Source organism: Idiotropiscis lumnitzeri, chromosome 9, assembly GCF_059441095.1.
Source record: "Idiotropiscis lumnitzeri isolate Australia: NSW breed Sydney's pygmy pipehorse chromosome 9, RoL_Ilum_1.0, whole genome shotgun sequence".
NCBI lineage: Eukaryota > Metazoa > Chordata > Actinopteri > Syngnathiformes > Syngnathidae > Idiotropiscis > Idiotropiscis lumnitzeri.
The window spans coordinates 18386927-18399624 of NC_142399.1; the positions used below are offsets into that span (position 1 = coordinate 18386927).

Sequence of the window (12698 nt, forward strand, 5' to 3'; positions counted from 1 at the left end):
ATTTAATTGTCAGGCTACTTCTGCTTTCCTGCTACTGTGTTTTGCCTCCAACAGAGTCTGGAAATTACCTAATTTAGTGTTCATGTGCTCACGAATGTGGACATAGTCTGGAACAAATTGTCCCCTCTACTTGTGAGAACACATCCTTTCATCTATTGTCTGCCAAAAGCCTTGTAGCCAAGGAAGTGGTGTGTGGTGTAGATGGAGGACAATTGGGCACAAGGACTACAATTGGATGGACCGTTAATTGAGTCCTGGGAGGTAGATGGAGAGAGGACGTGACCAGTAAGTGCGCTGCCACTGGTGACTGTAAACAGAGTCTCTGTTGTGAAACTAGGAGAGTTTGGGCAACAAAAGTTCAGAAATTTCTTCCTCAAAAACAGATTAGAGTAACATAATGTCCTGTCACGTGAAGATCAGCAGTTTCTGGAATCAGTCTACAATTCAGTAAAATATCAGAACAAAAACAATTGTGACTTTGCAGCCATAGCCGCTCTGGCTCTAGTTATTATTATTATTATTATTATTATTATTAAAAATATAATAATAATAATAATAATAATAATAATAATAATTTTGCCAGAAACAAAAGGGACATCGCAGCAGTTGGGTCCTAAATATTGCAAAATATTGGCAGATTGTGATGTTGTCTGATGGCGTGTGGGTAGAAGCTTTTTTTCCAAGTCTTGTTCTGGTTGTGAATCTTCTGTCACGTCTGCCAGATGGGGGATGTTTGAAAAGTGTGTGTTGTGGATTTGCGCTTTCTCTGATAATGTTTTGTGTCCTCTTTGTGGCACGACTGTCACATTGTATATGTGGGAATGTGGTGTGAAGGATACTCCACAGATGTGTTGTGCACATTTAATGACATGCGAGAGAGTCTTCCTGTCCTGTATAATCCAGTACTCATACCAGACTGTGATGAAGTTAGTCAGGATACTCTTCAAGGATATAACTGTGCTGTCCCCTAAAATTATGGGAACATTCATATATACATTAATAAACTGCTGGCTATCTGAACATGTTTAAATTGGGCCCCATGTGTTGTTTTCCTCAATGTCATGCTAGTTGTTGATATTACAAGGTCTCATGCATGAATGTGGAGTAGATGTTTTAAGTTAGGTGTCATTGCTCTCACAGTCACTCATATTGGTCACTCGAAGTTCTATATGACACCTCATGGTAGATAACTCTGTGAGGATCTGAAAAAGAGAAATGTTGCTTGACATGAAGATGGAATTAGGCCAAGATTGCCTACACCCAAAAACTAAACCGAAGCATCATAGCCAAACCATACAGCAGTTTGACAGGATCGTTTCCACTCAGAAAGTGCCAAGGCATGGTCAACCGAATTAGTTAATTGCTTATACTCCGTGTCATATCTTTGGAAAGGTGAAAATTCATTTTGGCTGTTGCTGTTTCCAATTCGCTATGTAAAAAAACACATATGGTGGCTTTTATATGTTTTGTATTAAAAATTAAATTAAATTCTTGTCAATGTTTTTGGTCCCCTTTAATTTAACTTTTGTTAACATTTACAATAGAGGTTGAAATATAATGATAATACTTTTAATTATAGTAATTTTGTACATGATAATTGTAATATGACATTACATTTTCATTTTCATAGACGGTTCAGGGCGTAGTACATACACTAAACACTCAATTTATTCTGGGTTTTATTGCGTTCGTATACAATTCAGTGTAATTTTTCTTTATTAAAAACATGTAACATTTCTTAAAATCTTTTGGAGGAGCTGGAACGGTTATGCCTTTTCAAATAATTTAAACAATATAAAAATATATATATATTCGATATAGAACAATTATGCTGCATCTTTTCCAGTAGACCACATTGCTCACTGGCATAATGTATTTTATTTCATGTTTTTGAGATGGTGGGGAAAAAAAACATCGTATTGTACATAAAACTCTTTAAAACATGCAAAAAAATTCCGCGATTGGAGAACCGTGATGTAGCGGGGGATAAAGCGTCGTTGACATGCCGGCTGACGACTGCACTCCAAGCTGAACCCTCATTCCCACAATGCAACGCGCAAGTGTCATGGCCGCCCGCTGACTGCTCACACTCCACATGGGTGGAAATAAATATACTATTTCTGTCAGATAAGTTGAACGCATAAACGCCATCGTTTCGAGTTGCATTTAAATCGTGGCTTAGCAAAAAGGGTGAGCAAGAGCAGAGGAGGAAATTGTGGCCGTCAAAATGTCTCTCGACGTGGAGATCTCCATCCTCCGAGGCTTTCTAACACCTAGCGAGGAGACTGCATGGAAGCAGGATATCTACAGCACAGGTGAGACACTCGAATACTTTAGGACCATTGAACACCGTCGTGAGGGATTGGTGTCACCAGACGGAAACGTTGACAGACCCGTACGCGGGTTACTACTCTCTGAGGCAAGACAATCACGCAATGTTTATTTTTTTGTAAGTACCGCCGCTAAAAACAATAACAAAACAAGACATACTTCTCTCCCATTCGTAGTAGATGAGTTGGGAATGTATTTGCTAAGGCACGCTGGTAGGTTGCGAAGGATGTCGTGCCACGCTCCGTTCAATAATTCATTCTTTTAAGAACGCCTATCAGTACTTAGCTAATGGAAATATACTTAATAGCAAGCAATAAAAAATGGATGTCAACTTGCAAGTTCCCGTGTCTAAAACTTTGCTATCAGCGTTTTAAATAAGCTAACCTTATATTTATCCAATATATGACTACTTTTTCTGTCCTCTCTTTGGAGCCTTTTTCAAATTCTTTGATTGCAATTCCACCTCAACTTCAAACGTTGCTTCTCAACCATTATTGAGCCAGGGCACAAAATGTTTGCATTATAAAAATGTCACCACATGCCATTCATCAAATAGGTCGCAAAACGTGTATAGTTGTTATAGTGGTGGATATTTACTAAGGCTGAAGAATTTTTCAGTTTAAGAATAGTGCTTTGGCGCCATCCTCTGGCATCTTAGTTCAATGAACTATGTTTAATTGAGGGGAGGAGCTTCATATAGTCAGATATGAGCTTTAGCAGCTCTAGGCAAAATGCTAACTCGGGGCCACATCCGGATCGTCCGCAGTCTTTCACTGCCCCTCACATTGTCCATGTAATCTAAGTAAAACGTAACGTGTGTTGCTTTTATTTTGAAAGTTGTCCTTTTAATGTGCACGCATGTGGACTTGAGTTCAAGCGAGGTCGCGAGCAAGCGCTATGAATTTATCTGCAGCGTTGCCAACTTTGGCAACTTTTCCAACCCCTATGGCAACTATTTTTCCAAAAAGAGAGAGAGCAAAAATGATAACTGTGCTTCTAATGTTAGAACACTCTTATTTCGTACGTTACAGCAGGAAGAGTGGGCAATAGAAGATTCGGCCTGATAATACTTTATGCAAATCTAGAATTTTGTAGCATGTATTGGGTTTATTATAGGTTATCACTGCATTATTGTACATCACTGTCAATAATATTAATGTATACGTCCCAATTATCAATATACGTATTTGGGAGTCCTGATGAGGAACGGCTAATATCCAGTATAATTTCACAACAGCTGCAGCTGTAAAAAAGCACTTTACATACAACAAGAAACCCCCCACAAAGTAATGCTATGCTAATGCATAGAGCTGGACACTTGACCCTTTTTTGCTGTTCAGTCCCCCCCCCACCTCTGGCCGCAATCAGGGTACCCTTCCGCCCTCGACCCTTCAGCCAAATTTACGTAAAATACCGGTTACTTATTACTATTAGTCGACCAATTAATAACAAAATGTATAATTCATATACGTATTTTCGCAGCCATAAGGCGCACTTTAAAGTCCCGAATCTCATCCAAAAAAAGCGGGGCGCCTTTTGATGCGGAGCGCCCATTATGGGGACAGAGTGCACCCGCTGGGCTGATTGCGAACATTACCTGCCTGCACACTGCTTATATAGAGAGAAGGCGGGCGTGGCTAACGACAGCAGGCGGACGTGAGAGGGGAACGATGGGCGTGAACTACAACGCAAAGGCACGCCCCCAGTGCAAACCAGGCCCCATTGCCCCTATATGGGCAAACGTGTCTGCTAGCTGTTTGGAGAGAGCCGGCATCATATCCGAGGAGCCGCGCGGGAACCTGGCGTGTTTTTGGGAGAACTTGCCCAGCTGTTTATTTCTGATACAGAAGACGATTTTGATGGATTTGTGGATGATGACTGATCAATAATAATGTGAGTACATTGTTAAATAGTTCAATAAAATAAAACCAAACTCAGTTTTGCTCCTGTTGCCTTTTTAAAAATAGCTAGCCACGCTAGCCATGCTATCTTTTGTTTTAGTGTGCATGCATGTAAACTAAGGTATTGTATGGTAGGCTGTGAGTCTGAATTTTGCTGGGCCTGCATTATTATGCTATTCAGTTGTTTTGGGGTGATAGTTTTAGTTTTGATGTAACACCGTGACCGTACATCGTTTGTTGATTAGTGACTTGCTCACACCGGCATTGTGTCGGCACCCATCTGAGGGGCTGCGCGGCAACGAGACGGCGAGGCAGACTGATAATGACTCTCGTGTTTGGTGGAGAACGTGTCAAGCTGTTTATCTTGGATACAGAAGAGAAGGACTTGGTGCATTTTTGGATGAGGACAACTTCAGCACGTTAAAAACTAAAATAAAGTACCACCGAACTCCCGCTGCCATTTTAAAAACACGCTAGCTCCGTTGCTCGGTTCTGTTTGCGCCCAATGATACGGTGCATTCTATCTATGTATTAAATACAGAAATAGCACCCTCAATTGGTACTGCGGCCTTTGATACGGCGCGTCTTTTGGCCGTAAAAATACGGTAATGCATTTTTTCCCCCATTGCCTTTCAGTGGGTGTCAATTGTATGCATATTTTTGCTATTCCACCCTGGTCCCTTTTCCGTGTGACTAGCAGTGGTCAACTCTAAATATTTTGTCCAATTTTTTAGGCCGCTGTTTGAAAGGCCATAATTGGTTGATTTAATTGATAAGGCCCGAATTAATTGTTTTCGTTTAAGTTCCATTTACACTGTTGACTCAAATGCACAATTTTGATTGGTTACCTATGTCCGATAGGGCTGGGCGCTAATTCAGAATAAATATGTGTTGCAATTGACATTGGCATTGACATCAATAACATGTTCGATAAGAAAAAAATCTGAAAGCAAATCCGACCGCGGCATTGTGCGTTGTAGGCTGCGAGCAGCCAAACCAATGAAGAAGAAGCATCCAAAGCAACGGAGGAGTAGCTAAACAAACGACACATGCGTGCGGCATTGTTCCGCACAGCGAGAGTGTGGCGTAACTTAGTTCAACTAAATGACCAGTCGACTCAGTACAACTCTTACAATAAAATGACGTTATGCCTACTAACCCGATTAAACGCCTCCAGATGGAGACGTTGTGTACAAGTAAAAGAGTTCCCTGTCCCCGCCAGTGTTAGCCATGTCTGAATCAGGCAAGTGAAATATGTATAGACGATGTCAATAACGATTCTGCTGAAAAGATCACGTACTCCAAGTTGGTTGATCAGCTGTAATGCATGCACTGCAAGAGGATATTAGTTTGCTACACTTAGACTGCATGACGACTGAATGAAGGCTAATGTAAGTGTATCAACAATGTTGCTTTGGGGTAGCATCGAATGCAAATAAGCATTTGCAATGCACTGGTGGAGGTGAAACTGCGCATTAAATACAAAACAATATACACAAAAACAGTGTTTTTTGTTAAATCAACAATTATCTATATTGACGGATATGAGATACTTGTGTTGTGAAACATTTTGCAGCTATATGGCCCTGCCTTAGTTTGCACATTATATTTACAAAAGGAGTTTATTTCATCCTTACATTGACCAGTTTATTTGACTTTTTCATAACTGTGTTGACCTTATTGAAGGTTAAGTATTATGTTAAAAAAAAAGAAAAAATGTCTTTTGTCTCCGGGTCCTTATTTTCAATAGTATAAATCGAAAAAAAAGTTTAATCTATTTTGGCATTAACCAGCATAAAATCATTATATCGTGATATACTTACAATATTGCCCAGCCCTAATTGTCAGATTTATTTAATGATTAACGTGTATGAGTGTATTACGAATGGCACACATCCTGTATAACTGTTTACAATCATGCAAGACATAAAAAAATCCATGCATGCCAATATATCCATGGCCTATGGAATTATTTGCTGTTGACGATTCCAAAAAGAATTTGTGGCTAATGTAAGGTTGTGTCTTGTGCCAGCATTGAAAACATAAACTTTTGGTGTTGCATTTTTTGGCGGGTTTATTTGAAATAACACATCCAGCTACGAAATTCTTTTTTTTTTTTTAATTTTTTTTAGTCAACCAATTATTTTTACTTGTTACTCTTCTACATAAGTACATTTAAGTGTCTACACTTATTTACTGAAGTCCTGTTTTGTTGAGAGTCTAGTCGAGACGGAATCAAAAACATCCAGTTAATGGACTGCATTTCCCCCCAATTGCATCAAGACAAGATTAATAAACAATTTCACATAATCGACTGAATTCTTGATAACTGCCCATCACGATTGGCATTCATTGTTATTGGGTAGTGACAAATAAAACAGTTAAGGAACATGACTTTAATTACAGGCTTTATCGTATAGACATGCAGATCATGAGCTCACTTCACTCCAGTATTGATTCCAGAGTCTCATTTATCCACAAGCATGTGTTTTCTCCTCCATCAGGCACTACGAAAAAGAAGACAACCAACCTCTCGCTTTGACATGCTGATCCTCACACTGATTTTATTTCTTTTTGCTGTGTTGGCTGCCTTTCAGCTGGCAATCCTTTTGTGTTCCTCTAGGACATGTGTAAATCTTTTGGCATTTACAAAATGAGATTGTACGTGACGGTCTGTAGATATTCCAAGAATCACGTCAGTGGGTAAACAGGGCTGTCGTCCAAGCATGACAGCAGCTGTATTCTTGTTATAATGAATTACGAAAAGTCGTCTTTGAGGTTTAACGCTCCAAGCATCAACCAAATAAATTTCAAAGGCGCATGACAACCCTTAAATGTTCGCTACCGCAAACTTCATGTACAAGATTGAAGATTACGATCACTTGAAGTTAAATATTTGTGCCGCTCATCAAAGTTTGATTAGCTTATCTCTCAAAACAACATTTACCAAAGACACCATTTGGATTTCCGCATAATTATCCATATTCTGAATAATTTAGACCAGCGCCAAAACTGTTGCCATGATTAGAAAAGTTTAAATGCGAATCATGGTACTTAAATGTTACATACATCTATTCCCAACTGTAGCGATTATTTTTTATACTGTACATAAGAAGTTAAAAAAAAGACCCTATGCATTAAAAAAAGAAAATCCTGTTTGGATCACAAATTATTTATCTGTATTTTCATGACCATAAGGTGCACTATAAAGTCAAAAATATTCCCCAAAACCGTCGAGGCGCCTTGGGTTTAGACTGAGTCCCATACGTGTGTACATGTGCTGTTCTGTTCGCTCGGGCGACGTACTTGAGGGCTTTTCTGAGTACGTGTTAGCACACCCTGCTGGTCAAAGTCTGATACTGCTGTGCGCTGAATTGACTGTGACAAATAAATTCTGTGAAGATCTATTGGCCGACTGGTTAGCACGATGGCCTCACAGTGAGAGACGGCATCGGGCGTAGGTTCGATCCCGGCTCCGGTCATCCTGTGTGGAGTTTGCATGTTCTCCCCGTGCTTGCGTGGGTTTCCTCCGGGTACTCCGGTTTCCTCCCACATTCCAAAAACATTTATTGTAGGCCGATTGAACACTCTAAATTGCCCCTAGGTATGAGTGTGAGCGCGGATGGTTGTTCGTCTCTGTGTGCCCTGCGATTGGCTGGCAACCAGTTCAGGGAGTCCCCCGCCTACTGCCCGAAGATAGCTGGGATAGGCTCCAGCACCCCCCATGACCCTAGTGAGGAGAAGCGGTACAGAAGATGGATGGATGGATCTATTTTGGTGATGGTTTGCGTTAAAACAGACCAGTATGCATGTGCAGGAGAAAGCTGAACAAAAGGGCAACTGTCCACAATGTCGTAGTCTGTCTTATGATTCATATTATTCCAAGCAAGAAACATCACAGGTTTAGGCAACAGAATAATAAATAAATAAATAAACCCACTGCCCAAAGCACACCACTCGCATCTCTCTAACCAGCCTTCTGATTGGCTGAGGCTGATGAACTCCCAGAATGCACTGCTACTCTTTTTGTGTTTTTTTTTAAATTTCTTTTCGGGATGTAAATGGCATGACAGATGCATGTTTTGTGTTAATTTTATTTCTTTGTTTCATTGTATGCTTGTATGCTGTTCAGTGATAGTTTTGGTTCTGATTTAAAACTGTGACTTTAAGGAGTGTGGTGACTAATGACATCCCTCCCCTGACATTGTGTTTATGCCATGTTGCCATGACTGCTGCAATAGCATTTATTGTGCTTTGCTGTTGCCTATTAGATAAAACAGGTTTGCGCGAGCTGGCATGTGCGCCTTTTGGTGCGGTAAGCCCAGTGTGTGTTAAATACAGAAATAACACCCACAACTGACTGCTTCCTTTGGTACGGCGCGTTTATAGGTGTAGGGTAGGTTGTACACAGAACAAAATAACCGCACACGTGCTTGGCTCGAGTCTAGCCCTCTTTCATTTTGGTGTTCCTGATCCACATTTTTCTTGGCTGACTGAAGCCGTCACAATAGTTTGGTGGAACTTTTCATGGCCACAATCTCTGGCCGGCACGCACAGTAACCATGAAATCAACAGTAAAGCGTAAAATATGTGGTGCTTTTATTTTTAAAGTTGTGCTTTTATTTTATGTTCACACATGCCCAAGCAAAGTAGCAAACAAGAGCTACAACTTGTGTTTGGAGCGTTGCCACCATGGCAACCTTTTGCTATATTTAGAGACTTTTCAGGCCTCCCCAGGAACAGCTTTTGCACACACACAAGAAAAGAGACCAATGTTAGCAACCTTTTTATTTCCTGCAAGGTGGAGGGAAGAGGGCCAAGAAGATTTGGCCTAATAATACAGTACTCAAAGCTACAGGTTCATATACTCCATCTTTTGGGTGTATTATAAGTTATCAATGTATCATTATACATCACTGCAAATTATACTTCCCACTTATCTATATATTTGGGATTGCTGAACGGCTCATATGGGTTGCCTATTGGTGCACAAAATTGTTCTATTTATTTTTAAAGTGTAATGTTGTCATTTTAATAACCACATAATTTTGTTCAAAATTAGTATTTTGTAATTATAACAACACGAACCATATCAACACAATAAGCAATTTATCCATCCATCCATTATCTGTACCGCTTCTCCTCACATGGGTCGCGGGGGTGCTGGAGCCAATCCCAGCTATCTTCGGGCTGTAGGCGGGGTGCTCCCTGAATTGGTTGCCAGCCAATCACAGGCCGTTGTCTAAATATAATGCAGATAAAGTTGAGGTTAGTTTCTTATGTGGCCCCTTTGTAAAATTAATTGACCAACCCTGGTTTAGGGCCAATCCTAATTCAGTCTCTTTGACCTCATTTCAGCAATTAACAATGTTCCCTTGAAGGTGCGTGCTGAGCAATTGCACACTGCTCTCACCCTATTGCATGCACCATGCACACACATTACATTTCTACACTAATTCCTTCATTTCCACCCCAGTTGAATCTACAAACAGGACACCACACCATACCCACTTCTCTTACAGTTTCAGTAGTGCGACCAAGGATGAATAGTTTGAAGCATACATTGACACAGTAACACTCACACGCACCACTGACATGATGCTACAGGTGACATGCGGACTGCTCCATTCAGGAAGTCCTAACTTTTTTTTTGTAGTTTTCCGAGCCCTCCTGGGAGTTAATATTCGACACTGTGGTCATGTGAAGCCCTTTGAGATTTTTCTGTGATTCAGCGTGACACGGTGAACATCTGGTTAGCACGTCCGCCTCACAGTAGAGAGGTGCAGAGTTCGATGCCGGGCTTCTGCCTTCCTGTGTGGAGTTTGCATGTTCTCCCCCGTGCCTGTGTGGCTTTCCTCCGGGTACTTGGGTTTCCTTCCACATGCATGGTAGTTTAATGGAACACTCTAAATTGACTCTAGGTGTGATTCCTTTGTGAAATCGTGATCTTCTGGTCACCTACAGTTGGACTGAATTCCATTTATGTTTCCAGTGGCTGCGTGAAGGCTGAATAGTGATAATGTAATGAATCTAATTGTGTTCCACAATGATCCAGTCTGGCTGATCTTTCCACATTAGTGCCGCCCTCCTTAAAGTTGCTTAGTGCCAATAAAAATGATACAGACCTCCTCAGGCCGTGACAACGGTATCATTCAGCTACTTGTAAGTTGCTGTTTCATCAGAATAGTCATGAAAATACTTTATGAAGGCTGAAAAGTTCCTTAGCGTTGCTTTAAACTATCTACGGTAATCCAACCTATCATCAATGTTATGTTCATATGCAAAATAGAGCGCATTTTAATTTAGACTTTTCAGATCTAATTAACGGGTTTTAATAGACTTGCTTTGTTTACTACAATTGGAAACAGCAGAATGGTAAAGGCAAATTCATCCATAGACCCATATATTTTTGATGACATCTCATATACTTTGATTCAGGCTGGACTGCAAGATAGTTACAAACACATTACAATGACAAATACTGGAGCCGTTATTTTGGATTGTGTTTTGCATTTGAATAATTATTTTTAACCTATACTGTTTTTGACAAAATGTAAGAAATATGGAAATTCAGACGCGTTGTTACGGAAGTGAAGTTCTTTTGGTTGGCAGCTCTGGTTCAACCTTGACCTAGCATATTTTGAGTAATAAATCTAAGTGTTTTTATTTATTTTATACGTCCTAGATTCATAGTTAGACCCAAAGCAATGCCCAAACAACGAAAATGCTTTTGTTTGCCGACAATCTCCGGTATACTTCGGGAATGACTTCACTCGCAGAACGAGTTGTCACCAGCCACCATCGTACTACATTGTTTATTGTCCAGTGAGCTGCTCAACTGACATTGTTTTTGCAAGTTATTTAAATTTGTTGTAATATATTTGATTGATTTTATGTGTGCCAGTTGGTGGTGACCAGTTTAAGGTATATCAGTTTTCTGAGACGGGCTCCATCACATCCGCGACAGTACTGAGGATGAGCGGTACAGAGAATGAATGGATGGATGGATTGATTTCATGTTGGTGGAGGCTTGGATGATGTATTGATGGATGGATCATTTTCAAATACCTGTATATCAGGGATTCTTTTGCACGCCACTAGATGGAACCATTAGTACAATGCTTTCGGACCAAATGAACGTTCACATTGAAAGAAGATGATAGCTCTTGAAATATATTTCCTTATTCACTCCATTTTCAAATTTTGGACTGACTTGTTAACAGGATTCTCCAACATAATCGTCAAAAACCTGGGAGGGAACAACTTCTGGAAAAAGGTCCATCCTTCCAGAGCTAGACTGTATAGCAAGCCCAAAAATCATCATCTGGAATTGATTGAAGCTGATTGGCGAGTGAAGAAATGTCAAAATATAATAACTCATTAGTCTGTCTTTACTTTGAATGGTGTCTGAATATCAACCACTATTTATTTTCTCCTTGCGCTGGAATTTGGTCAGTAAGGTCAAGCCTCCCAAATATCCTGAATATGATCTCAACACAGTATAATGTGGATGAAAGCAAGGCTACCCTGCCCACATACTAACTGATGGATAGAAACCACCAGACGTTGACTGCAGAGTTGGCTTCTTAATGAAGACTCGTAGATTGAAGTGTCTACAGAGATTTTTTTTCATTGTTCATTTTGGATCTCTCTTGCCTCTCCCAGGTAATTCAGCTGCAAATTCTGCTCCCCACTGCTTATTAAATGCAATGCACCCTCTGAATCATTCTGAATTATAGAGTAATTTGAGGACCTCGGCCTTGTTTTCCATAATTGCTGCCATTTCTTCAGCAGACATGGAGAGTAACTGAAATGTTATTAAACACTTGGCCATTCCTCAGGCTTTCATTTTCTCCCTCATAAAGCCAAAGCGCCTCCCTCGCTTCATCCTCTCCCAGCCTTTTGATAGCGCTATCATAGCAGCCCCAGGGTTTCATTAGATCTACAGAGAAATAAAACTCTCCCCTACTCTTTTACTACACCAGTTGCTGCAGATCCTTATTAAAGCCCTGGGTGTGCTTAAAAGATAATGTAAATGAAAAAAATGTAGCCCTTCACCCTTTTCCGATTTAAAAAAAAAAAAAAAAATATATATATATATATATATATATATATATATATATATGTATATATATATATATATATATATATATATATATATATATATGCACGTAGTCAATGAATTGATTGCGAAAAATACTTAAAATCAATGATTCCCAACGATGGTCTCGCAGCAGATTAGTGCGCCCCGGAAAATCATTTAATTTCACTTAATAGAATCAAAACAAATTATGTACTACCGTATTTTCCAGACTATTGGCCGCTATGTTTTTCCTTGATTTTGAACCATGCGGTGAATACAACGGTGCGGCTTTTCTGTGGATTTTTCTTTCACTGGTAGGGGCACTTTATAGTTCAGAAAATACGCTAAATAAATCTCGATTTTTATTTTTTTTCTTCTCTTTG

General features: G+C 39.9%; 1 protein-coding gene across 1 annotated transcript in view; it reads left to right on the plus strand.

Moving 5' to 3' along the window:
• The first annotated feature begins 1987 nt into the window (after positions 1 to 1987).
• Positions 1988 to 12698, plus strand: part of ttc27 (tetratricopeptide repeat domain 27) — a 53371-nt gene continuing 42660 nt past the window's right edge. The window contains exon 1 of the mRNA XM_088305668.1: positions 1988 to 2315. Within this exon, the coding sequence (XP_088161794.1) occupies positions 2228 to 2315 (88 nt within the window). The 5' untranslated portion in view covers positions 1988 to 2227. The remainder of the gene's footprint in view (positions 2316 to 12698) is intronic.